Source organism: Columba livia, chromosome 17 (genome assembly GCF_036013475.1).
Source record: "Columba livia isolate bColLiv1 breed racing homer chromosome 17, bColLiv1.pat.W.v2, whole genome shotgun sequence".
Taxonomy (NCBI): domain Eukaryota; kingdom Metazoa; phylum Chordata; class Aves; order Columbiformes; family Columbidae; genus Columba; species Columba livia.
Window position 1 is genome coordinate 10,982,610 of NC_088618.1, and position 23,144 is coordinate 11,005,753.

The 23,144-nt window shown below is 59.4% G+C and overlaps 3 protein-coding genes and 1 long non-coding RNA gene across 8 annotated transcripts; 3 read left to right on the forward strand and 1 right to left on the reverse strand.

The window, feature by feature from the left end:
- On the forward strand, window positions 1-4,477 carry PLBD2 (phospholipase B domain containing 2). Its single transcript, XM_065033840.1, has 12 exons — window positions 1-241; window positions 480-573; window positions 667-825; window positions 1,249-1,349; window positions 1,740-1,954; window positions 2,033-2,127; window positions 2,201-2,361; window positions 2,485-2,580; window positions 3,218-3,289; window positions 3,412-3,564; window positions 3,711-3,873; window positions 3,976-4,477. The coding sequence occupies exons 1-12, from the start codon at window positions 39-41 to the stop codon at window positions 4,141-4,143; spliced, it is 1,680 nt and encodes a 559-aa protein (XP_064889912.1). The 5' UTR covers window positions 1-38; the 3' UTR covers window positions 4,144-4,477.
- Window positions 4,478-6,128: 1,651 nt separating this feature from the next.
- On the forward strand, window positions 6,129-9,138 carry SDSL (serine dehydratase like). 3 transcript variants are annotated; one of them, XM_065033845.1, is made up of 8 exons: window positions 6,129-6,265; window positions 7,231-7,399; window positions 7,499-7,538; window positions 7,623-7,762; window positions 8,061-8,149; window positions 8,255-8,482; window positions 8,596-8,720; window positions 8,847-9,138. In XM_065033845.1, exons 2-8 carry the CDS (start codon window positions 7,250-7,252, stop codon window positions 9,038-9,040), a joined length of 966 nt encoding a protein of 321 aa, XP_064889917.1. In that variant the 5' UTR covers window positions 6,129-6,265; window positions 7,231-7,249; the 3' UTR covers window positions 9,041-9,138. The 3 variants fall into 3 exon arrangements, with proteins under 3 accessions (XP_064889917.1, XP_064889919.1, XP_064889918.1); XM_065033846.1 differs by lacking the exon at window positions 6,129-6,265 and adding an exon at window positions 6,843-6,943; XM_065033847.1 differs by lacking the exons at window positions 7,499-7,538; window positions 7,623-7,762.
- A 2,929-nt stretch (window positions 9,139-12,067) lies between these two features.
- On the reverse strand, window positions 12,068-20,264 carry LHX5 (LIM homeobox 5). 3 transcript variants are annotated; one of them, XM_065033843.1, is made up of 6 exons: window positions 19,597-20,264; window positions 17,524-17,747; window positions 16,849-16,902; window positions 16,065-16,342; window positions 14,566-14,731; window positions 12,068-13,306 (listed from the first exon to the last, which is right to left on the reverse strand). In XM_065033843.1, the coding sequence occupies exons 1-6, from the start codon at window positions 19,767-19,769 to the stop codon at window positions 12,939-12,941; spliced, it is 1,263 nt and encodes a 420-aa protein (XP_064889915.1). In that variant the 5' UTR covers window positions 19,770-20,264; the 3' UTR covers window positions 12,068-12,938. The 3 variants fall into 3 exon arrangements, with proteins under 3 accessions (XP_064889915.1, XP_064889913.1, XP_064889916.1); XM_065033841.1 differs by having other exon boundaries at window positions 16,849-17,034; window positions 19,597-20,001; XM_065033844.1 differs by lacking the exon at window positions 16,849-16,902 and having other exon boundaries at window positions 19,597-20,136.
- Window positions 20,265-20,407: 143 nt separating this feature from the next.
- Window positions 20,408-21,838, forward strand: LOC135575644 (uncharacterized). The gene is made up of 3 exons (XR_010466809.1): window positions 20,408-20,473; window positions 21,015-21,284; window positions 21,379-21,838. It is a non-coding gene; the product is annotated as an uncharacterized LOC135575644 (long non-coding RNA).
- The last annotated feature ends 1,306 nt before the right edge of the window (window positions 21,839-23,144 follow it).

Genomic DNA, 23,144 nt, shown 5'->3' on the forward strand with positions numbered 1-23,144 from the left:
GCTCCGCCCCCTGCCGCCCGTCCCGCCCCGTCCCCACCATGGCGGCGCTGCGGGCGCTGCTGGGGGCTGCGCTGGTGGTCGCACTGGCCGGGACGCCCCCGGCCGGGGCAGCCCCCGGCCCGCCGCCCCGAAATGTCTCCGTGCTGCTGGAGCCCGGCGCGGGGCGGCTGCGCGTCCTGCCTGGCCGCCACCCCGCCGCCGTCGCCTGGGCCAGCCTGGACGACCGCATCCCCACCGTCGGGTAGGGACGGGACGGGGGGAACGGGACGGGATGGGCCGGGGGCTCGCACGGAGCCGAGCGGGAACGGAGCGCCGGGGACGCCCTCGGGGGAGCCACCGTGGGTGGGGCGGCCGGACCCCGTCATATCCATGTTCCCCGCCCCGTGTCTGTGACCCGTTGGTGTCCATGTCCTCTCATGTCCGTGACCGCATCGTGTCTGTGATCCTTCCGTGGCCATGACACCCCCATGTCCGCTCAGCTGGGCCTTCCTGGAGGTCACCACCAGCGCCTCGTACAATGACAGCCTGCAGGCTTACGCCGCCGGGCTGGCTGAAGCCGCCGTCTCCGAGCAGGTAACAGGGTGACCCCTGTGAAATCGGGGTCCCGAGGGGTGTGATGTGGTCCCTCCCATCTCCCCTGGCTGACCCCTGCCGTGTCCCCCCCAGCTGATGTACATGCACTGGATGAACACCATGGTGGGCTATTGTGGGCCCTTCAAGTACGAGAGTGAGTACTGCGAGAAGCTGCGGGGGTACCTGGAGGCCAACCTGGACTGGATGGAGGAGCAGATGGCGAAGGGGGAGGACCCCGAGTACTGGCACCAGGTGAGGATGGGGCACCCCCACCCAGATGAACCCCTGCTGCAGCCCCCGGTGCTAATTGGGGCTCTAATCAAGCGGAGGAGACAGGGCAATGAGGGGTGCCTGGGGTCCTGACGGGGCTCTAGGTGGGATGATCAGGATCCTCCTCCCTACTGGGTGGGCAGATGCAATTTGTGACGTTCTGTCCCTCTGGAGCCTCATACGTCTCTGTTGGGGTGCACAGGGGGTGGCTCAGTCTCCCCTGGCCACCAGTGCTGAGTCACAGCCCCACTGACAGCAGCACTTGTCCCCATGTCTCCTCCTGCATCTGAGGCAGCGCTGGGATCTGCTGCATCCCCTGGGAGAAGGGGGAAGCCCATCCTCCCGAAACCCCTCACCCCCGTTCCCCGTGAGAGCCGTGTGCCAGCCTGTCCCCTGTCCCCGCAGGTGCGGCTGGCCCTGCTGCAGCTGAAGGGGCTGGAGGACAACTACAACGGGCGCCTGGACTTCCCCCGGGGCCGGTTCACCCTGACGCCCTTCGGCTTCCTGTAAGCTCCTGCTCAGAGGTGACAGGGGGATGGTCACCCCAGAGGCTGGGGTGCTGCAGGGGGGACTGTGAGCACAATTCCTGGATGACCAGGGACACCCATTTCTGCTCCAAGTCCCCTTCACCCACCTTCTCTAGCCACTTGTCTTCTGCTGCTGGGGCAGGATGCAGTCAAGGCAGGTTCTGGGTGCCCCCAGGCCCACTGCAGCCCCCTGCCTCAGTTTCCCCACTGCTATGCTCACCTTTCCCTCCCTGCTCAGACTGCTGGGGTGCCAGGATGGGATGGAGAAACACCCCCTAGCCCAGACAGACGGACAGAGAGCTCTGAGCCGGTGCGGTTCCTGGGCCAGGGTGTCCTCCACCTGATACCCATTGTCTTGCATCCCCCTAGCCTGCTGCAGTTGGGGGGTGACCTGGAGGACCTGGAGTCCGCCCTGAACCGCTCCTCCCCACGGCGCATTCTGGGCTCGGGTTCCTGCTCTGCCCTCCTCAAGCTGCTGCCGGGCCAGCGGGATCTGCTGGTGGCCCACGACACCTGGACCTCCTACCAGTCCATGCTGCGCATCATCAAGAAGTACACGCTGCCCTTCCGCACCTCGGCCAGTGGTGCGTGGGCTGGGCTGGGGGGGCTGCAGCTGACACCCCCCTTCTAATGCTCCCCTGATTTTGTGTCCCCTCCCTCAGGCAATTCTCAGATCCCTGGCAACATCCAGGTGTTTTCCTCCTACCCTGGTACCATCTTCTCTGGGGATGACTTCTACATCCTCAGCAGCGGGTTGGTGAGTGGGGGCTGGTCCTGGGGGACCCTTCCCCAGCCCTGCTGCCCCTTCCCCATCACTCCCCTCCCCACAGGTAGCGCTGGAAACCACCATCGGGAACAACAACCCAGCACGGTGGAAGTACCTGGACCCACGGGGCAGCGTCTTGGAGTGGCTGAGGAACATCGTGGCCAACCGCCTGGCCCGCAGCGGTCCCGAGTGGGCCACCGTCTTTCGGCGGTTCAACAGCGGCACGTGAGTGGGGTGGGACAGGGTGCGGGAACCCCCTGGCTGTCACAGGAAAGCGGGATCAGATGGATGGATGCTCGCCCAGCAGTGGGGATGTCCCCAGGATGCTGTCCCCCTTCTCCGCGCCAGGTACAACAACCAGTGGATGGTGGTGGACTATAACGCCTTCACACCGGGGAGAGCCAGCCCGCCACCAGGTGTGCTGACCGTGCTGGAGCAGATCCCGTGAGTGTCCCCTTCCTCCCTGAGCGCCAGATCTCGTCTCCCCTCCCATCCCCGTAGGTTTGGGAAAGCCCTGAGGGTCCCATCTGCCCCAGCCCAATGGGTGGGAGTTAGGTGATGGGGACGAGTTGGTTGAGGGGAGACCTTCTCGCTCTCTGAACTGCCTGGAAGGAGGTTGGAGCCAGGGGGGGTCAGGCTCTACTCCCAAATAACAAGTGACAGGACAAGAGGAAATGACCTCAAGTTGCGCCAGGGGAGGTTGAGGTTAGATCTAGGGAACAATTTCTTCCCCAAAGGGCTGTGGGGCATTGGAACAGGCTGCCCAGGGCAGTGCTGGAGTCACCATCCCTGGAGGGATTGGATGGACGGAGATGAGGTTCTCAGGGATATGGGGTAGGGCTAGAGTTGGGTTAATGGTTGGACATGGTGATCTTGAGGGTCTTTTCCAATCAAAATGGGTCTATGATTCTATAAGGACTCTCCGTGGATGCTTGTATGGAGGTGATGGGTGCCCAGCACCCCTTTCTGGGGTGAGAACCCAGCAGCAGGGACCCCCAGCAGGGCTGCCCTCCTTCCCAGCATATTTCCCCCTCATCCCCACTGGATTCTTGCTCTGACCGATGCTCTTCTCCTGGTGCAGGGGCCTGGTGATGGCGGCCGATCGCACGGAGCTGCTGTACCAACAGGGCTACTGGGCCAGCTACAACCTGCCGTGAGCTCCGTCCAGCCTTGTCCCACCCCACTGGTGCTTCAGAAAAGGGGGGCAGAAGACACTGGCCTTGCCCCCCGCTGTTGGGTGCTGATTCACTGGGTTTCCCCCTGCTGTCACCCCAGGTACTTCGAGGAGATCTTCAATGCCAGCGGGACCCCGGAGCTGGTGAAGAAATACGGTGACTGGTTCACCTACGACAAGAACCCGCGCGCCCAGATCTTCCGCCGGAACCAGACGCTGGTCCGTGACCTGGACTCCATGGTCCGCCTGATGAGGTGGGTGCTGGGGAACCCCCAAACCTGGGTGTCCCCCACACACCCTTAAGGATCTGTAACCCTCAGGGGTGACTTCTTTATCATTATAAATTTTGTATGTATTTTTTTTTCCCCGCACTTTCTCCACTCTCTTGGCTACTTTGCAGGTCCAACAACTACCTGCAGGACCCGCTGTCACGGTGCAAGGGCTGCAACCCCCCCCAGAACGCCGAGAACGCCATCTCTGCCCGCTCCGACCTCAACCCCCCCAACGGCACCTACCCCTTCCCCGCCCTGCGCCAGCGCTGCCATGGCGGCACCGACATGAAGGTGGGGGCTCGGGGGAGCTGGGGGTCCCCTCTTTGGGGGGCTGTGTCGCCCGTTCCCCATGTTGACTCCCCCCCTGTTTTTTTTCTCTCCCCCCGATCTCAGGTCACCTCCTGGGGCATGGCCCCCACCTTTGGGTTGGTGGCTGCCAGCGGCCCCACCTGGGATGACGTCCCCCCCTTCCGCTGGAGCACATCCCCATGCAGCGCCCTGCTGCATATGGGACACCCCGACCTCTGGACCTTCCCCCCCGTCAAGGTCCACTGGGACTGAGCAGGCTGAACCCGTCTATCCATCCATCTGTTGGCGTCTGTCCTGCATGGGGTTCCCTTCTGGAGGGGCAGCGCTACCTGGTCTCCCCAGGGGCCTGGCTTGGGGTGCAAGGGGGTGTCCCCTGCCCCCCGGCTCGCTCTGCTTCTGCCACATCCCCGTGGTGCTGGCTGTGCTGTGCAAGGGGCTGTGTGTCCCCCCGGCTTGGGGCTGGAGCCTGGTTTGGGGGGCTCTTCCCAGAAAAGTGACAGGTCCTGGGAGGCTGGGGCTCACCCACAGGCAGAGGAGCTGAGTGCGCTGGTTTGGTTGGGACAAATAAAGCAGTTTGTGTGCTGTGCTTTGCCTTCTGCTGAGATACTTGGAGGCCTTGTATAAGGGATCGCTCACGCAGCGATCTGCCCCCCCAAATTAAGGGGTGCCTCAGTGGGAGGGTGTGCAGCCAGGCTGGGTTTTTGAGGTGCAGGCTGCTGAGGTTTCTCTGCTGCTGCATCAGGCTGGGTACCCAGCGTGGGGCAGAGCTGCTGCAATGGGGGCACCTGGCTGGAGTGGGGGGGTCCCACTGTTCATCCCCCAGGATGGAGTGACCATCCTCATCCCTTTTGTCTTCCCCTCTCCTGCCACCTGTGCCTCCCCCAGCGCCAAAACCCCCGTTGCAAAATCCTCTTAGAGCAGCTCCCTTGATCCGCTCTGCCTCGTTAGGAATAACGAGGTCATTACTGGGGGATTAATGAGCTGGTGCTCGGCAGTGCTTTGAAGGCACCAGGTTCCCACCAGGGCTGGGGGGCTGCTGGGGGCCCCAGGGGCTGCATGGGGCCGGGTTGCAGCAGGGGCTGGGCTGTTGGGGTGCTGGCACCCCTACAGCTGGGATGAGTGCTCTGCAGATGGCATGGTGGCCCAAACCAGCTGGGATGGGTGCTGGGAGGATGAGGGGCTCATGGGTGGGTGGCAGAGTCTGTGTCCATGTCCCCTGGTGTCCCCATGGTGCGGGGGCTCCTGGGGTAGGGTGTGCTGCTCAGGTGGTCCCTGTGCCTCAGTTTCCCCAGGTAGGAGGAGGTCACTGCCACCAAGTGACAGGGCAGTGAGGCAGGGCAAGCACATTGATGCCGAGGACAGGCCACACTGGAAATGCAGCAGCAGCTGCGTTGCTTCTTCCTTTCTGTTTTTTAAATCTTCTTAAAAGTGAAACAGCACACAGAAGTGGTTAAATATCACCCCAACTGCTGTGGCTGAGGCTGTGTCACCCAGGGGATGTCACCCAGTGACAACCTGGTGCCACCTCTCCCAGGGCAGGGACCGAGCCAAAGGGAGGACCCTTGAGCCCCCCAGGGCAGAGCTGAGATGCGGTGTCCCCACTGAGGGGTTCCCAAGCCTCCTCCCTGTGAGCAGTGCAGGGGTCCTTGCACCCCTTCCCCAGAACCTGCTACCAAGAGTCCCCAGGATCCATCCCCAGGGAAGCACTTGGAGCCCCCCTGCCCCCTGTGCAATGTGGGGGTCTCTCCGTGGGCTCCCGGGGGAGCTGGAGCTCATGTGCTTCCCCTGAGTTGATGCCCTCTGCTTCATCATCCCTCACATTTCCAGCCCAAGATGTCCCAAAAGCGACGTGGCCCAGTGCAATCGCTGTCTGCATGCAGCATTTACTCTGCCGATGCTGTGTGCTGTTCACTCTGAAGCCTAATGATGGCGCAAGCAGCAGGGGGTTAGTTATTTCCTTGCCACTGAGGGCCAGCTCCATCAGGGACAGGGCTGCCCTGGAGCCCCGTCCCTGCTCTGTGCTTGTCACCAGAGTTGCTCTTGGGGGGCTTTGCAGCACCCATTGGGTCAGGAAACTGAAATCTGGTCTTCTGGGGTCTGTTTCGCTGCTGTCCGCCTGTCAGCAGGACAGAGCTGGGCAGAGTGGGGGGTTCCCAGGGCAGCCCGCTTGGCTGTGTCCTGCATGTGCCAGCTCGTGTGCAGTGACCCCCCCCTTGGGACCCCCATGGCGCCACCATGGCGGGGGACGGAACTAAACTTTGTCCCTGGGTCCAGCCTCTGAAAGCAGAGGTGGCTTTGGCACAGAGAAACCCACTGTGGTTGCAGGATGAGGAGCCAGCCTTGGACCCGACAATGCCAGCCCCTCTGCGCAGAGGTAGGGCACATGTGGAGGGGACCCTTACCCTGGAGGGTGTCACTGGTGCTGGGGTGACAAGAAGGGGTCCCAGGCTGTTCCTGGAGGAAAGTGGAGGGCTCTGCCTGCTTTGCTCGGGGACCCCTGGGTGCTGCTGGACCTTGGGGCTCAGCTGGGCTCTGTTTGGGTCCCGATGGAGATTTGGGATGCCCAGGCTGCCCTCGCTACACTGACGGGTCAGGTCCTTAAAGTCCTAAAATCCGCTGGGACATGTTTCTGTCTGGAACTGAAAAGATCTGGTGCTTGTGCCGAGCTGGCTGGGACAAACCATTGGGGACCCCCAAAGTCCCTTGGGAGCTGCCCCTCCTCATCCCGTCTCCTGAGTACCCACATCCCGTCTCCTGGGCACGCAAAGGCCGCTGGGGTGTTTGGCTGCAGGGGACACATGTGACTGTCCCTGCCCAGAACACGGGGCAATGTGCCTGGGCTGCACTGGGCGCTTTTGGCACCAATCCAGCCCCACAGCTGGAAAAACCTGCTCGACGCTGAGTAAACAGGCAGGGCTAAAGCAAAGTTTAACCCCTGGGGACATGGGGACTCTGGCACAGCCCCTCCAACGTCACCTGTCCCTCTGCCCTTCTACAAACTCGCCTGTGGGCAAGGAGTTGGGACATGCAGCAACACTCCGTGGGACACCAGGTAAATCCCACCATGGGCTGGCCTTGGGACAGAGTCTGAAGGAGACACTTAGGGACACTGGGAGCTTGGGGACCAGGAGGAGGGGGTGGCCCAGCTTGTCCTGGTGCTCTGGCAGGGGGGCCCCATCACTGCACCCCAGGGTTCAGTGCTGCTACATCTCAGAGCCAGGAGGGGACACTGGGGACAGCCCTGTCCCTCTAGAGAGGCTCCTGCACCCCATACAGAGCCTGGGGCGGCAGTAGGGCTGCAGGGGAGCAGCTGGTGGCTCCCCAACCTCTCCCTGGCAGAGCACACATCACTAGAGCCATGGACAAGAAGCCCTTCCACATCGTGTCACCCCTCCTGGAGAGCCTGTCCCTGTCCAGGGCGGGGGGCACCAGAGTCTACATGAAGCTGGAGAATGTCCAGCCCGCGGGCTCCTTCAAGATCCGGGGCATCGGCCACCTCTGCCAGGAGGTGAGTGTGGGCGCGGTATGGGCAGTGGTAGGGACATGGCGGGGGGACACTGCAGGGGGACACAGTCGTCCCCACCCCTCCTTCCCTCCTACATTTCAGGCTGCCAGGAGGGGCTGCCGTGGCTTCGTTTGCTCCTCAGGTAATTGCGTCCCAAGCTGGGTTGGGGGATGCTCACGAGTAATGTGGGGAGGACAAGCCCCGCCTGATCCCCCGCTTTCCACAGGGGGCAATGCGGGTCTGGCGGCAGCATACGCGGCCAAGAAGCTGGGGCTGCCGATCACTGTCGTGGTTCCCAGCACAACCGGCCCTGGCACCGTGCGCAAGCTGGAGGAGCTGGGGGCAAAGGTGGAGGTGTCTGGCCAGGTACCCCCGTGGCAGCCCCCTAAAAATGGGGTCTGGGGGGGGAGCAGAAGGGATTGACCCTGATCTCAGCCTGCTGAGTGGTGCCAGGGATGCACATAACAAACCCCATCCCAAAATGTCCCCCTCCTGGGTCACCTGCACCCCAGCATCACAGTGGGGTCACCCTGGGGACCCCAAACCTCAACCCAGTGCCCTGTGTGGGTTTCTGGTGTCAGTCAGCCCCATGGTGACGAGGGGCCCATTTCTGGGCTGTGAGGGCTGGATGTGGCTCACGCTGAGCCCCCGTTGTCCCCCCCAGGTGTGGGATGAAGCCAACAGGAGAGCCCTGGAGCTGGCGGAGGCGGAGGGCTGGGTCAGCATCCACCCTTTCGACCACCCACTGGTGTGGTGAGTGCTGCCAGGGCTCAGCTCCTGCCCCCCATCCCCCCTGACTGGGGTCAAGGCTGGCTCAGAGTGTCCCCAGTTGCATCCTCCCACCCCCCTTGCCCCCAGGCAGGGTCACGCCAGCCTGGTCCAGGAGCTGAAAGACTCGCTGGACACCAAGCCGGACGCCATCGTGCTGGCAGTGGGCGGGGGGGGGCTGCTGGCAGGAGTGGTGGCCGGTCTGCGCCAGGTGGGCTGGCAGGATGTCCCCATCATTGCCGCCGAGACGTGGGGGGCTCACAGCTTCCATGCGGCACTGGCGGCCGGCCGGCTCGTCACCCTGCCTGACATCACCAGGTGAGCCGGGCTCTGCGGGAACGGCCACATGTGCAACGAGCTGGCAGGTCTCAGCCCAGCTCACCCAAGGGTCCCAGGACCACCCCGCCCATCTTCCTCCCCTCCTGTCCCAGCGTGGCCAAGTGCCTGGGAGCCAAGACGGTGGCAGCGAGGGCGCTGGAGTGTGCCCAGGAGTGCCAGGTCATCTCCCAGGTGGTGGAGGACACAGAGGCTGTGCGAGCCGTGGAGCAGTTCCTGGGTGAGCAGGGACCATGGGGGGTGACAGGGACACCGCTGGGGCTGGGACAGGCCTGGGAGTCAGGGTGCTGGGGGGACCCTGGCTCTGCAGGTGGCTCAGCCTGTCCCCCCCATCCTGTCCCCGCAGATGACGAGCGGATGCTGGTGCAGCCGGCATGTGGGGCCGCCCTGGCCCTGCTCTACACGGGACGACTGCAGCGGCTGCAGCATGAGAGGCGGCTGCAGCCCCCTCTGGGCTCCGTGGTGGTGGTGGTCTGCGGGGGGGCCAGCATCCAGGTGGCCCAGCTGCGGGCCCTGAAGAACCAGCTGGGGCTGGAGTGATGCCCGCCCTGAGGAAGGGGATGCGATGGAGCCCTAACAGCACCCTCAGCTTGTTTTCCTTCCAAAATAACCCAAATAAAGCCCTGCTGCCTGCTGGATGTGGGGCTGCACTCCTCCCCTAGCCTTCGCCTCAGCATCCATGTAGGGATGGGGAAACTGAGGCACACAGGGTGGACAATACCAGTGTTCGCTGCAGGCAGGGATGGAGCCGAGACCCTGCCTGTCGGATGGCAGGACCAGGGTACACACACCCAGCACCCTCCTCCACGTCCCCCAGCCCTCGGTGTCCCCCCCGCTTCTATGCTCCTCCCCAGGCTGTTTGAACTGCAGCTCCCCGTCTCAATTAGCAAGCGCTCCCTCTCTGACTAATTACTTTGCTACTGTCTTTATGCATTATTATTCTAATGATTATTAATTATTACAATCGTCTCCCATTCCTGTCGTACTGGCTGCGGTCAGAAGAGAACAACGTACACGTGGACCCGTTTGTTACAGTGATTTATTGGTGAAACTCCCCAGCATGTTTGACACCAGCCAGCTCCAAGGTGCATGGGTATGTGTGTGATTTTGTGTGCACCCCATCCTGGAGCCCTCAAGACCCCCTTTTTTTTGCCCCCATCCTACTCTTTTCCCCATTCCCCCTTTTCCCCCAGGCTCTTCTGTTTTCCCCCATTCCCACTCCCTAGTGCTGCATTCATTTGTAGCCCTTTGCTATTGCACCTCCCAGGGTTTTTTGTGTTCCCCCAACAAATTTCTCCTCTTTCCTTCCTCCCACCCCCAAGCAATGTGGGTTCTTGCTCCTGTTGGGGGTCCCTGGCCTGAGCATCACCTGGTGATGTTGAGCAGGGTGACAAACCTTCTCCTGCCCCAAAACCCTTTTCAGCCTCCTCCCCTTTGGAGCAGAGGGGGCTCAGCCCCCGATCACAGACATTCCCCCCAAAGCCCTGTCCCCTGGCCAGCCAGGGACCCACACAAACCTCCTCCCTGCCTTCAGCCCTTTTGCTCTCTCCCCCCAAAAAACCCCACTGGCCAGACCAGCCCCCCAGATGCTTCTTGGAGGCCAAAACCCCCATAAATCAAAACTTGGCTGCTCCATCGTGAGCAATATCTTATGTAAAAAAGTGTTTCCAGGGAGCACCGAAGGCTGGAGAATCCTATTACAAGGCACACTATTAATTATCAGGAGTCAGCCCAACCTACTCCAGCCATTTTTTATCCCAGGTCCAAAACCTGATTACTTTCCACCTTCTGCAGACCTTCCTCTTCTGGAAAAAAAGGAAAAAGGTCAGAAAAAAAAAATAGCATTGATATTTGCCCAACAGCTTTTGCAAAGAAGTTTATTCCCAGGACTGATGTTGCTCTGTAGCTGGAGACGGGCTGAGTCCTGGGTGCTGGTGTTTTCCTGGGACTGTTGGGGTGATGGGGATCCTGAGTCATTTGGGTTGTGATGCTGGACCCTGACCCTGGTGGTGATAGGGACCCCAAGCCTGGTTGCAGTTACGGGCTGGGATCACAAATGGACTGAACCCTGTATATAGAATAATAACAACAATAACAATTATATATCAATTTTATTATTATATAGTAATAAAAATTATAATAATGAATAATAGCCAGTCTTCACCCACTGAATAACCTTGTGCTCCATTTTATAACACTCAAAATTATGCTGGGAGGGAGTTATTTAATGACACGTTGCCCTGTTCTTATAAGAAGCCTCTGTTACCTGATAACACCAACAGCCTGGAATGGATGAAGCAGAAGGGAGCAGCTGGCTTCCTTCCTGCCTCAGTTTCCCCACCTGTTAAAAGGGGAGAAGGAGCTTTTCTTTGTGGACGGTGAGAGTTCTGTGCCTTTGTGATCGTCCCAGCTTCTGGCGGAGGGATCCCTTGGGGCTTGGCTCGTTTGCCACCCTGTTATTAATACCGGTAATGGTATAGGAAGGATAAATTCCACCACTTGGCTGAGCAGAGAAAATATGCAGAGAAGTGGTTGGCTTTTCATAAATCATCAGTGCTCCATGCTACAACCAAGCCAGGACTTAAAATTCAGGTCAGGAGAGAGGGACTCTCGTAAGCCAGTGAGGGAAGGTAATTTATTCTGTTTATATCTTTTTACTGCAAGACAAGGGGAGAGGGGGGGAAAACTCTGCCATGATTTTGCATTTTAAATATTAGTTCAGAGCTGCAGCCTGCCCTGGACTTTATTTATTTCTGTATCCTAGAAAACAAGAGAGGGAAAGCAGGAGGGGCGTGCTTGGGGGTGCTAGGGGGGATACCCGCTTCTGCCTGCCCTCAGTGCCCCCCTGGGGCAAAAGGGGCAAAAGCTGCTGGTGTTTTTCATGGATCCCCCCCACCTTGGTGTGTCCCCCCCCAGCAGCCCTGCTGACCCCCCACACTCTGGGGGGCCACTGGGCTGCCCTGGGAGGGGGTCTTGGGGGGTTCACACAATTCCCTCCCCCCCCAGGAGAAAGAAATGGTGCACTGGCCTGGTTGCTGTGGAGGCAGATGCTGAGCTGGGGAATGTGTCCCCCCCAGCGCCAAAGAGCTGGGGTGATGGGGGGCTCTGAGGTATCAGGTGGGTGATGCAGCAGCATCACCTTGCCCAGGGGCTGTAACCCCCATTGCACCCATGGGGTGACAGGGGCTGTGCCCCCAGACCCCACGCAGAGGTAGGGGGCAGTGGGCGAGCAGGGCAGCCCTGCCAGCATCTCATGGTCTTGTCTTAAAAAAAATAAATAAAATAAAATAAAATGAAAGGGACCAGGTGACTGAACAGTAGGCAACTAAAAGGTTTTTTATTCACATTGAACAACAAGAGCCATTCACACTAACAGCCTCTGCAAGAGGCAGCGGGGACGGGAAACCCACGACGCTTTCAGAAAACAACTATTTTTTTCTTTGCTTTTCCATTCTCTTTCCCTTTATTTTCCCTCTCTATGCTCTCGCCCCCCCTCCCCTGCACCACCCCTTCTCACCTTCAAAATAGAAAAATTCGGAGCCTCCGATGACTAAAGTACAATAAATAATCAGTAAACACAAAAACATACTTTATTTGTTTCTCCTTTATACAAAATAAAGAAACTAGAAGCAAAAACTATAATACATCCTTAAATTGGAGGAGTCTCCGGGAAACGTTGGGGTGGGACTCGGCGTCGAGGCTCCGGTTTCATTTCTGCTGCTGTGGTGGTTGGGTTTGTTCTGTTTTTTTATTATTATTATTATTTTTAATGTATTTTTTTTCCTGTTTCTGCCTCTTTCTGGTGTCTTTTCTGCCGCATGGGAGCCCAATCTCAGCCAGTCACTGGAGTAGCCCTGGGCCTGGCCCCCTCAACCCCCCCTGCTACCCATCACCAAAAACCGGGTCCAAAGCCACCTTCTCCTTGGGGATAAAATGGGAACAACAAAACCAAGGGCAGAGGGGGGGCCACGGGGGGGGTTATTCTTGCTATTCCCCATCCCCCCCCCCCCGCCATGACGTGTAAGGAATAATTAAAAAGGATGCTAATTAGCAGAGGGGAGCCCTGCCCCAGCGCCCCCCTCCCCAGGCGCCACGGGGGCGGTGGGACCCGTGTCCAGGCGAGTTCAGCTTTGGTCCAAGGTGGTGGTCCCGACGCCGGTGGGGGGGTTCTTCGGGGCTGGGCACTGTTTATTGTCCCCCCCATCATATTGGGGTGAAGGTGCCGGGAAAGGGAGGTAGCGGGGTGGCCCCAAGGTCCTCGGGGGGAGTTGTGCAGTGATGGGGAGGGATGCAGGGATGTGTTTTGGCATCAGACGGGGGTCTTTATCCGGTGATGGTGATGTGATGCGCCCTGCTCCAGGGTGGGGGGGGACACGCGTGGGCTGGGGGAATGTGGGGGTGTTTCCCCCCCACAGGCTCACGCGTGCCCGTGCCAGACCTACCAAACTGCCGCCTCACTGAGCTCCGGGTTGGGGTGCGAGAGAGCCCCACTGTAGCCGCTATTGCTGGACATGGAGAAGGGGGGACTGGGCCCCCCGCTGAAAACCTCCCCCGGAATGGGGTGTAGCGAACCGGTCATCCCAGGCTCAGGGCTGGGGGTGTCGGGATGCGAGATCATATCCGTGTACCTTTGGTTTTCTGAGGAGTGGTGTCCGCTTAGGGGGGGCTCCAAGGGTCCCAGGGGTGTGGAGCCGGGTCCTGAGTTCTGAAGGTAGCTGGAGTCGGCTGGGGACTGGGCTTGGGAGGGCGGCCCATGGGGGAAAAAGTCATAGTTGCCTCCCGGTCCATAGTAGTCACCTTGGTAATCTGGAGGAGAAAAGGATGGAGCTGGTCCCTCGGATACAAAAACCTTCCAAAAATCCCACTGTGCCCCACACCCAACCCTGTCCTTCCCCCTGGAGCAGCGTGGCTGCCTCCTCTGAAATACTCTGCTGGCTCCTGGGGTGCAGGCCCAAAGTGTCGCCTTCAAATTTGAGGCCAGAGAGAGAAATAAGCCTGTCCTAAGGGCTGGAGTGCTCACCCCCTTCTCCCCACATGGCCTGGAGGGAGAGAAGGGATAGAGGGGGGCAAGGAGCCTGGGGCTGGGGGAACGAGGGACAGAATTTAATTCTTAGTTAATGGGGGTGAGGAAAACAAACAAACATATATATATATATATACACACACACACATATAAAGGAGATTGGGAAAGTGTATATAAAGGAAATAGGGGAAAAGGTGTATAAAGGGAATGGGAAATATGTATATATATATAAAGGGAATGGGAAAAAAATATATTAAATGGGGAAAATATATATAATGAATAAATATATATATATATATATGTAAATGGGAAATCATATTTATATTTAGCAGCCCAGAAGGTATCCAGAAATTGACTGCAGGGCAGCAAGGTGTGCATAGAAAGCCCCTTTTTGGAGGCAAGGTTTTGAAAAGGCAGTTTATGGGGGGGCTCAGCACGGAGCGGCGAGAGAGGGGAGGTGACGGGGCCGCCCCGCTGCGCCCATCCCGGCCCGTCGGGGCGGCGCGGGGGGTGGCCCGGCGGCGCTGACCTTCCATATGCTGCGGGCCCGGGCGGTAATTGGAACAAACGCCGCTTGAAAGGGGCACAAAAGCCCCGCAGCTGGGGCTTTGTTGGCGGGAGAGGGGCCGCCGCCACCTCCCCCGAGTGCCCGGCGGGGGAGTGTGTGTGTGTGTGTGCGTGGACGCGTCTGCTTGTGCAAATGGTGCCGCGTGTCTGCGGGGGGGAGTGAACACACGCGTGTGCGTGGGGATGCGCATCTGTGGGTTGCGCAATTATGGGTACACACGCGTTGGGGTGTTTGCGGGTAGTGTCGCTCCGGGGGCGCGCACACGCGTAGGGGTGTGGACGCAGATGCTTCGGTGTGAGTGGGGTGGGCCGGGATGCTGCGACAGCCGCGGGCACTGTCCCCTCACCGTCCCCTCGGGGCCCGAGCAAGGGGGGAGGCGGAGGAAGGAAAAAACCAGGAGGGGAACAAAGGGAAAGGCGAAGATGGGTTTCAGGGGGGGTGGACGGGACAGGGTCCCCGCGGCCGGTCCCTCACCTCCGTAGTAGGTGTAGGGCGTGGAGCCGAGCATCTCGGAGTCATCGAGGCGGCCGCCGAGGGGCCGCATCCTGCGGGGGCTGCGGAAGAAGGCGTGCCGGCGGGCCCCCAGCGCGCTCAGCTGCTTCATCCGCCGCTCCTTGGACCGACGGTTCTGGAACCAAACCTGCGGGCGAGCTGGGGTCAGCACCCACCGGGGACACAGGGACCTCCCTCCCTCAAAGTGTGGCTAGGGAAAGGGATGGAAATATCGCACCTGCTTGCAGGGGGGAGGATTCTCTCACTCCTGCTGCCAATAGCCCCAAAAGGTGCATGAGGGGATGTGGGGGATGCAGACGAAATAATGTGGTTTATTAAAATCCTGGTCCCCTGGCTGCATCCCCCTGTGCTCATCCTCAGCCTATTTGTCCCTGTGAGGCAGCCAGAAAATACAGGAGGGAGAATTTTCCCCTGAATGGGGGAAGAAGGGAGGAAAAGAGGGAAGGGAAAGGAGGGGGGAAACTCTGTATCGCAGCAGAAATAGGTGGAAAGCGGGGAGCAGAGAGATGAGCACCTGCTGTGGTGGGCAGGGAGTCAGAAGAAAAGCCAGACTGTGGGGACGGAGAGAAAAGGGAAGGGGAAGGCACGGCCACTTCTCTATGGAGCATCGCCTCGTTCAAACCACACAGCCTCAGCCCACGCACGCATTTCCCTCGGCTTGGTGGGGCATCTGGATTATTGCCCCACTCCCCCCTGTACCTCCCAGAGTTGGGGCAGCTCGGGGGAATGAGAATATCACGCTGCTCCAGGGACTTCTGCTCCCCTCTGCCGGGAGCCGGGATGCTCGCAGCTCTGCTAGCAGCAAAGCTGGAGAGTCCTCCCCTATTAATGCTTCTATTAAAGCACATTAATCCCTACATTTCCGCAGGGATTTTCTTCATGGGGGCAGTGAGGTAAAAAATTCCAGGCTGCCTGCAGAGTGCAATGGTTTCTCCTTGTTTTCACAGGGATGGAGCATCCATCTCCCGGCGCAGCGGGGATCCGGCTGCAGCCCAGGTGAGGCAGCCGAGGAGCATGGCCGGCTCACATTTTGGCTCTGGGTTTCATGTCTTCTCATGGGGTCAGTATATTAAAGCACAGGGTGGGAGGTCCCCACTAACCCTCAGGAGCATGGGGTGGGTGCAGAGATGGGTCTGGGGTGCCGCTGGCAGAGGACAGATGGCGTTTGCATGTCCCCATTTCCCCAGCTCGTGGGACCAGCCTCTATGTCCCAGCCCCTCCCCAGCACCTGGGGGAGACTGTCAAAGCCTTGAACCATCTGTGCTGCCACCAGCACCCCTTCTCTTCCCCAACCCACGTGGGTCCTTTCCCTGTCTCCTCTCTCTGCCAGAGGAAATTGTCTCATGACGCTCTGACATCACAGGAACCACGGTCTGCAGTGGGAATGACGTCACTGGCTAACACCGTGACATCACGCTGTCAGGTGGGGAGGGCTGGGAGGTGAGCTAGGGTTGTCCTACCTGGATGACTCTCATGTTGAGGCCCGTCTCCTGGGCCAGCTGCTCTCGGATGTGGCGGGTGGGTTTGGGAGTGGCGGCAAAGGCAGCTTTGAGGGTCTCCAGCTGCTTGGCTTTAATGGTGGTGCGGGGCCCCCTCCGCTTGGTGCCCGAGTTCTGCTCCTCATTCTCGTTGTTGGTGGTCTCCTTGTCCGAGGAGGTCGAGTTGTCCGTCTCCTTGGTGTCGTCCTGCATGGGGTCCTGGAGATCCGGGGACAAACTCCTGTCTGTACATGAGGACACTGTAAAGGAGACCCAGAGAGGAAAGGGGGGGTGGATGACTCAGGGGAGAGATCAGCCCCCCATTCCTCTGCCCTCCACAGCCCACCCGGCCTGGCTGCTCTCCAGGAGAGGGGTTGGAGGGTGCTGGGGAGCAGCAAGGGACGCAGATCATCTCTGCCCCCCCCCACTACCCCTAAAACATCATTCCCCCAGCATCACGCAGAAGTCCAGGCAAGCATCACCCGATCCGCCCCCCCCGCACATCATGTCATGCTGGCTGGAGAGCAGCTGGGGAGGGGGCGATCGCCCATGCCCACCGCAGCTCCCGGTGCTCCCCCTCTCCCCCGCCGCGCCTTTCACACCAGGAAGTGGGATGCGCCACTGGGAAAAATTCAACCGGTCCCTGTAGGGGTTTGGGACCGAAGTCTCCATCACTGCCTTGAGCCTGGCTCACTCCCCCTGCCCCAGCCACCCTCCCCTCGGGGACCCTAATGCCAGCACCCCCCCAAGGCCAAGCTCTACTCGCCTCGCTCACAGCAGCGGCCCCACTGACTGGCGTGGCAGGATCCGGCCCCGGGTGCTGGACGGAGAGAGAGCCCACGGAAGGGGGTGAGCACGGGCGCCCGGCATGGCGGGGGCAGCAGGAGTGGGCCTGATCCTGCTGTCCTGACGCAGAGACAGCTTCCAAGGAAGTCAAATGGGAGCTTTGCCTCTGGGTGAAAGGAGGCGAAGGATCAGGCCCGTGGCGCGGGGAGACCGGATGTACTCGCAGGGTTTGCTCCGGGGAGTGGGGGGCTCCGCGGGTGGGGGTCCTGGTTCCACACCACCCTGCATCCCCGCTGCCGTAGGGGCTGCACTCAGGGCAGGAGCCGGGGGGGTGCAGAACGATGCTGCGGGGCTGCGCCTGGGCCGCCGCTCATCCTACGCGTGTCCGCGTCCCGCGTGGGGTGTGTGCGTGTGTCACAGAGGCTTCCACCCAATTCGAAGGCTTTCACCCCAAATCCCTCCCTCTCCCCGAGGATTAACGGGGGGCCGAGCTGGCTGTGGGGTACAACCCCTCACCTCGCAAAGCAAAACCTCCTTCCCGGCCCGGCGGGAGGTACCGGCAGCATCACGGCAGCTGCCTGCTCCTGCCTGCTCCTGCCCGCACCAGCAGGGAGCCGGCCCCACGGGGGGGTGCGGCGGGCTGAGCCGCTCGTACCTGAGTTGAGGCTGCCTTCCTTCAAACTGGGAGAGTTCAAATAATCCTCTTTGCAAACAAATTTGTTTTCGTCGATGATATAGAGTTCCTCGCCCGTGGAGAGCTGCTTGTTGCAGACCATGCAGGTGAAACAGTTCAGGTGAAAGACTTTATTCCGGGCTTTGCGGACGAGGTCGCTGGGGGAGATGCCTTGGGAGCAGCCGGCGCATTTGGTACCAAACCTCCTGGAGAGGGGGAGAAAGGCGAGAGCTGGGAGCTCCGGCGGCCATGGGCCCGTTTGTACCGTTTCCCCCTCCCCAAAATCCCACCGCGGGAGCTCGATCCTGCAGCAACTCTCGCTGGGAGATTTAGGGGAAGCAGGAGGTTCACAACCTTTACCGCTTTGGGGCGAGGAGGAAGAGCCTTCATCCCCTCGCAGCCCTGCTCGCAGGCGTAGGGCGGGCGGCAGAGAGAGCTCGGTTTTGGGGTGTCCCCACGCGGGACACACACACACACACACGAGCATCCTCGACTGGATTTGGCTCCAGAAGGGCCGGAGGAGAGGGAAGGGCGGCGGGGGTTCCCCTCCGCGCTCCGCGGGGGAGCAATTCGTTTCAGTAGCTGTCTCCCGGGAGGGGAACGGGGACTCGGCTCCACCGACAATCCCGGGGTAAAAAACGGGGCTAATTGTGGCCGGAGCGACGGAAAAAGGGAGCGGCGGGTGCGGGGAGCATCGCGCACCCAGAACAACAACGGGCGGCGGAGGAGGAAGCTCCGTTCCCCTGAGCATCCCGGGGTCCCCAGCCCGGAGCCGCCACCGTCCAGCTCTCCCAGAGGGGGTTTTCCTGGTTGGAAGCGGCGCTTTGGAAATCTCCCATTTTACTTCCCTTCGCTGGAGGCAGAACGTTTTTTTGGTTGGGCTTTTTTGGTTGCTGTTTTTTTTGTTGTTGTTGTTGTTTGTGTTTTGTTTTTTTTGTTTTTTTGTGTGTGTTGTTGTGTTGTTGTTTTTTTTTTTTTTTTTTTTTTTTTTTCCCGGGAGACGTGCTCTTATTTTTGTTTTAAATTCCCTTTAAAAATAATAAAGAATCCAGGGAATCCGAATCGGCTGGAAACCATCTCCTCAAGGAAAAAAAACAAACAAAAAACTCAACAAAACCCCACCCAAACCAAACCAAAAAAACCCACCAAAACCAAAACAACAACCCCCCCAAAAAAAAAAACTAACAAAAAACCACACCATACACACAAAAAACCAAAACCCCAAAACAAACAAAAAACCCCAACCCAAACAAAAAACCACAAAACCCCAAACACATTTAAATCCCCAAACAAACAAAAAACCTTATCACACCAAAAGATGTCCCCGAAACTCGGAAGCTGGGGCTGCTGCTGCCGGGTCCTCGAGGGGTCCGGGGGCTGCCAGGCCCTGGGGTGACCACGCAGCGTCCCCCCTTTTTCTCCTCTGGTCGCGGCAAAACTTCTACCTCCCTCTCTGCTCCCGGTGACGTTGATGTAGTGAGGGCATTAGGAGTCATAAGTCATCGCCCCTCTTCCCATGCCGGCCCCTAATTTCCTCATCGGCCCCTTATCGCAGTCATTAGGGGCGTTTAAGGAGCTGCGGAGCGCAGGGCCCCGCCGGTTTGGGGCTGGGCGGAAGGTTTTGGCCACCGTCTTCACCGGGGCCTGTTGTCCCAGGAGGGGGGCGAGGAGGCTGGCACCGCGATGCCCACCGGGGCCTGCTGCGACGGGGCGGGAGGAGGCACCGGCGGAGCGGGGCCCGGTGCCGGTGGAGACAAGGTCATGGGGAGACCTGGGGGGCGGGCACGGCCTCGCCGCCCGCTTCTCGGGCTGTAACAGCGGCCGTAGCGTAGCCGCCGGGCTCCCCCCGGGGCTCCCCCGGCCCGGGGAACCGGTTCCCCGCCGGAGCGGTGGGGCAGGGTCGGTGCGGATCCCCGGCAGAGAGAGATGGGTGGGAAAGCGGGGAGTGCCCCAGGCACCCCCCAAAAGCTCCGGGAGAGCCCCCGGGGTCCGGGAGCGGTGTGAACCTCCGCACCCCCCGTTTCTGTTGTCTGGGAGTTGGGGGGGGGCACTTACCTGAAAAAGTCATTTTTGCAGTAGAGTTTGCCTTCCCTGGAGAAGCATTTCTCGGTCAGGTTGCACTTGCACTCGCAGCACTGGACGCATTTGATGTGCCATGCCCTGTCCAAGACGTTCAGCAGGAACCGGTCCAAAATCGGCCTCTCGCAGCCCGCACAATGCACCATCATAACCTCCGCCGGGGGATGGAGACGCGCACAGGAGAAGTCAGCCCCGCGCCGGCACACGGCGGCGGCTCAGAAACGCAGGGAAAAAATGAAAATAATAAAATAAAAATGTTTAAAAAATATAAAAGGTAATAAGGAAAAAATCAGGGGAGTGAAACGGAGCGGCTGTCAAGTTCTTCCCCCTCTTCTCTCCGGAGCCTCGGCGGCGGGAGGGAAAAAACGATGCCGAAGAAAAAGAAAAAGAAAAAAAGAAATCCAAAACACCCTCGAGAAATAATAATAAAAATAACAATTAAAAAAACCCAATCCCCCCCCCGGGTCCCTCCGGAGCGCTCCGGGAGCCGGCGGAGCGGCGGCCGCGTTTCTGGCGGGCTCTGCGGCAGCGGGCGCGGCGGGAGGGGTGCATGAACCCCCCCCCTGCAGCCGGCAGCCCCGGTGCCTCGCTGTGCTCCGCCGCCGCCGCGCCGCCACTCTCATGCTGTCCCCATCGCCAGCTTTGTCCCCCGCCTTAGTAATTCGCGCATCCTTATTCAGATTTAGTGACGTGAAGGCCCGCGTCGCCCAGGCTGCAGCCAATGGGAGGCGGGTAACCATGGCAACCTCTTAATTTATAGCATATCTAAATTGGCTCCAGCCTTGTGCTTGGCACAGAGGGAAAAAAACAACGCGCCTCTATTGTTGAGGGTGGCTTGTACCTGTGCCGCCAAGTGAGTATGCACCTGGCTGGGGGGCCGGAGTGGGGGGACACGCTGCAAAAAAACTGTGTTCCCACCAATTCTCCTTTCATTTTTACTGATTTCTTTTAAAGGGATGCTCAGGGAGGGTTTGGGGACGTCCTGAGTTGGGCTGCGGGAGAACATCACCTGTTTTGCGGGTTGGTTTATTTAATTTATATATATATATATATATATATATAGGCACAAAGAGGAGAAATGTTTTTGTCTGGGAGAGCAACAAGCAGGAAAAGGGGGGGGTGGATTTTGGGGGGGCGGGGAGAAGGAGGGGGCCGCGGGGAGGACCGGCTACTCCGCACAGCGCGGCGGGATGAAAAGTTCCCCCGGCAGCGCTGCCCCGAGGTATGCGGCCCCCCCGCCACCCCCGGCCTTTGTCCCACGGATCCGCCGCCTTCCCGCCCCTTCCCCACTCCGCGCAACTCGCTGGCAGCCCCCGGGGGGAACGGGGGCGGCCTGGGGCGGGGGGGCCCCGAGCGCTGCCCCCTCGGACACTATTTTTTCTCCTTAATTCCAGGTGCGGCGGAGCTGGAAATCGCCGGCTGGTCGTGCGGGAGGGGACGGAGTGCAGGATTGGACCCGGCGCTTGGGGGTTATGAGGGGAACACGTTATTCTGTCTGGGGACGGGGGTCTCTGCCCCAGCCCTGGGGGTCCCCGCCGCAGCGGCCGGGTCGGTGCGTGGGGCGGCCACGCCGCTTCTCCCTTCTTTTCCCCGGGATTTGAGGAGGGGGTGCGGAGGCCCTGGGGTCCGGCCGTGCGGGGAGGAGGAGGAAGGCGGCAGGGCAGGTAAAGGCCGGCCCTCCCTTCCCCTTCCCTGCTCGTTTCTCCAGCCAAAATCTCTACATTTATAATTAGTATTTTTTTTTCTTTCCCGGGGTAGAAAGGCTCGGCCAAAGCCCCCTCCAGCCCGGCAGCAGCGGAACGGTCGGATCCCGCTGCTGGCTCCGCACCGGATCGCAGAAACGCTCCTCGTAGTAGCAAAACCAACAACAACAACAAAACCAAACCTGCTACAGTACAAGGGCATCGGCGAGGAAGTGGAGGCGGTTTTGTGTGTGCCTTTGAGTAGGGGTGTTTGTGCAAAGAGCGAGTATCAAAATAAGAAAATACAGAGAGAAAAGGGGGAAAGAAAAGGGAAATAAGGAGAGAAGGAACACAGAAGGAAAGAGAGAAAGTGTGTGAAAAAAATAAACAGAAAAAAAGAAAGGAAAGGGGAGAGAAGGGGTGCGAGTGAGGAAAAATAAATTAAAGGAAACGAAAAAAAAAGGAACGAAAGAACGAGAAATAGAAGGAAAAACGGAAGAAAAACGAAGAAAAAATAAGAGAAGGAAAAAAGAAAAGGAGAGAGAAAGGGTGCGAGTGAGAAAAAATAAATTAAAGGAAACAAATAAAAGGAAGGAAAGAACTAGAGATAGAAGGAAAAACGGAAGAAAAACTAAGAAAAAATAAGAGAAGGAAAAAAGAAGAAAGAGGCAATAAATGAACGAAAGAAAAAAAGAAATACACGGAAGGCAATAAAAAAAAAAGAAAAATAAAAGAAGGAAAAAAAGGAAGAGGAAAAATGAACGGGGAAATAAATAAAAAGAAAGGACGGCGAGAACGGAAAAGAAAGGAAACGAAAAAGAAAGTGCGAAAGAAAAGCGTTAGAGAGCGCCAGCAAGGAAGAGGAGGCAGAAGAAAGAAAACAAAGAGAGAATGAAAAAAGAAAAGGAAGAGACATGGAAGGAAAGAAATAAAAAAGCAATAAATTAAAAAGAACGGAAACGGACAAGAAAGGCGAAGGCGAAGGAAAGAAAGGAGAGCGGACCACCGGCCGATCGCGGCCGCGCTCACCCGCGGCTCTGCCCAAGTTTGCTGGCGGCTCCTTTGGCTTTTCTGGGGAATTTTGGAGCAGCGGAGAGGGGCGGAGAGGTGCGGAGCGGGGCCCTGCGCGTCTGCCAAGTGTCTCCCGCCCGCAGACCCTGGGGTACCGCTGCCTGGGGTGGGGGCAATTTCGGTGAAAGGTCCGAAGGAAGTGCCTCGGCAGCTGGGACAGGGCCGGGGGGACCGGGGGCGCCGGGGCTGACCGGGCTCTCGGCTCCGCTCCCGGCGACCGCGGAAATGTCCCACCGCTCCCGACCGAGGGGAAAAGCGACGCGGCGTAAATCCATTCCTACCGCTGTATTTAGGGAGGTACGTGTATATACATCCACGGCTGTACAGATATATGTACACACACGCTTGTACACGGACATCTACACACGCACACGCGTGTCCGGGTGCCCGCGGCACTGCCCACTCGCCCCGTTGCTGCAGTCCCGTTCGTAGACACGGAAGGATCTTCCTTCCCAAGAAGAAACGCGGGTGGGTGGCTCGGGCGGCCTCGCAAAACCCCAACATCGGCGTGCAGCTGCGTGGGGGGACACGGATGGCGAGTGCGTGTGCAACGGTCCCACAACGAACGGGGCCTTGCACACCCCCGTGTCCCATCGTACCGGCCGGTGCTTCCCCAGCCTGGTCCCCACCGCCGGGCCGGTTCCCCCGCCGTTCTGCAGCCGGTACCCGCAACCGGCGACCCCCCGCTGTCCCCTGCGGGCCCGGCCGCGGCGGGGCAGGGGCGGGGAGGCCATGCCGGGGGGTCCCGCTCCCCGCTGCCGGGCTCGGCTC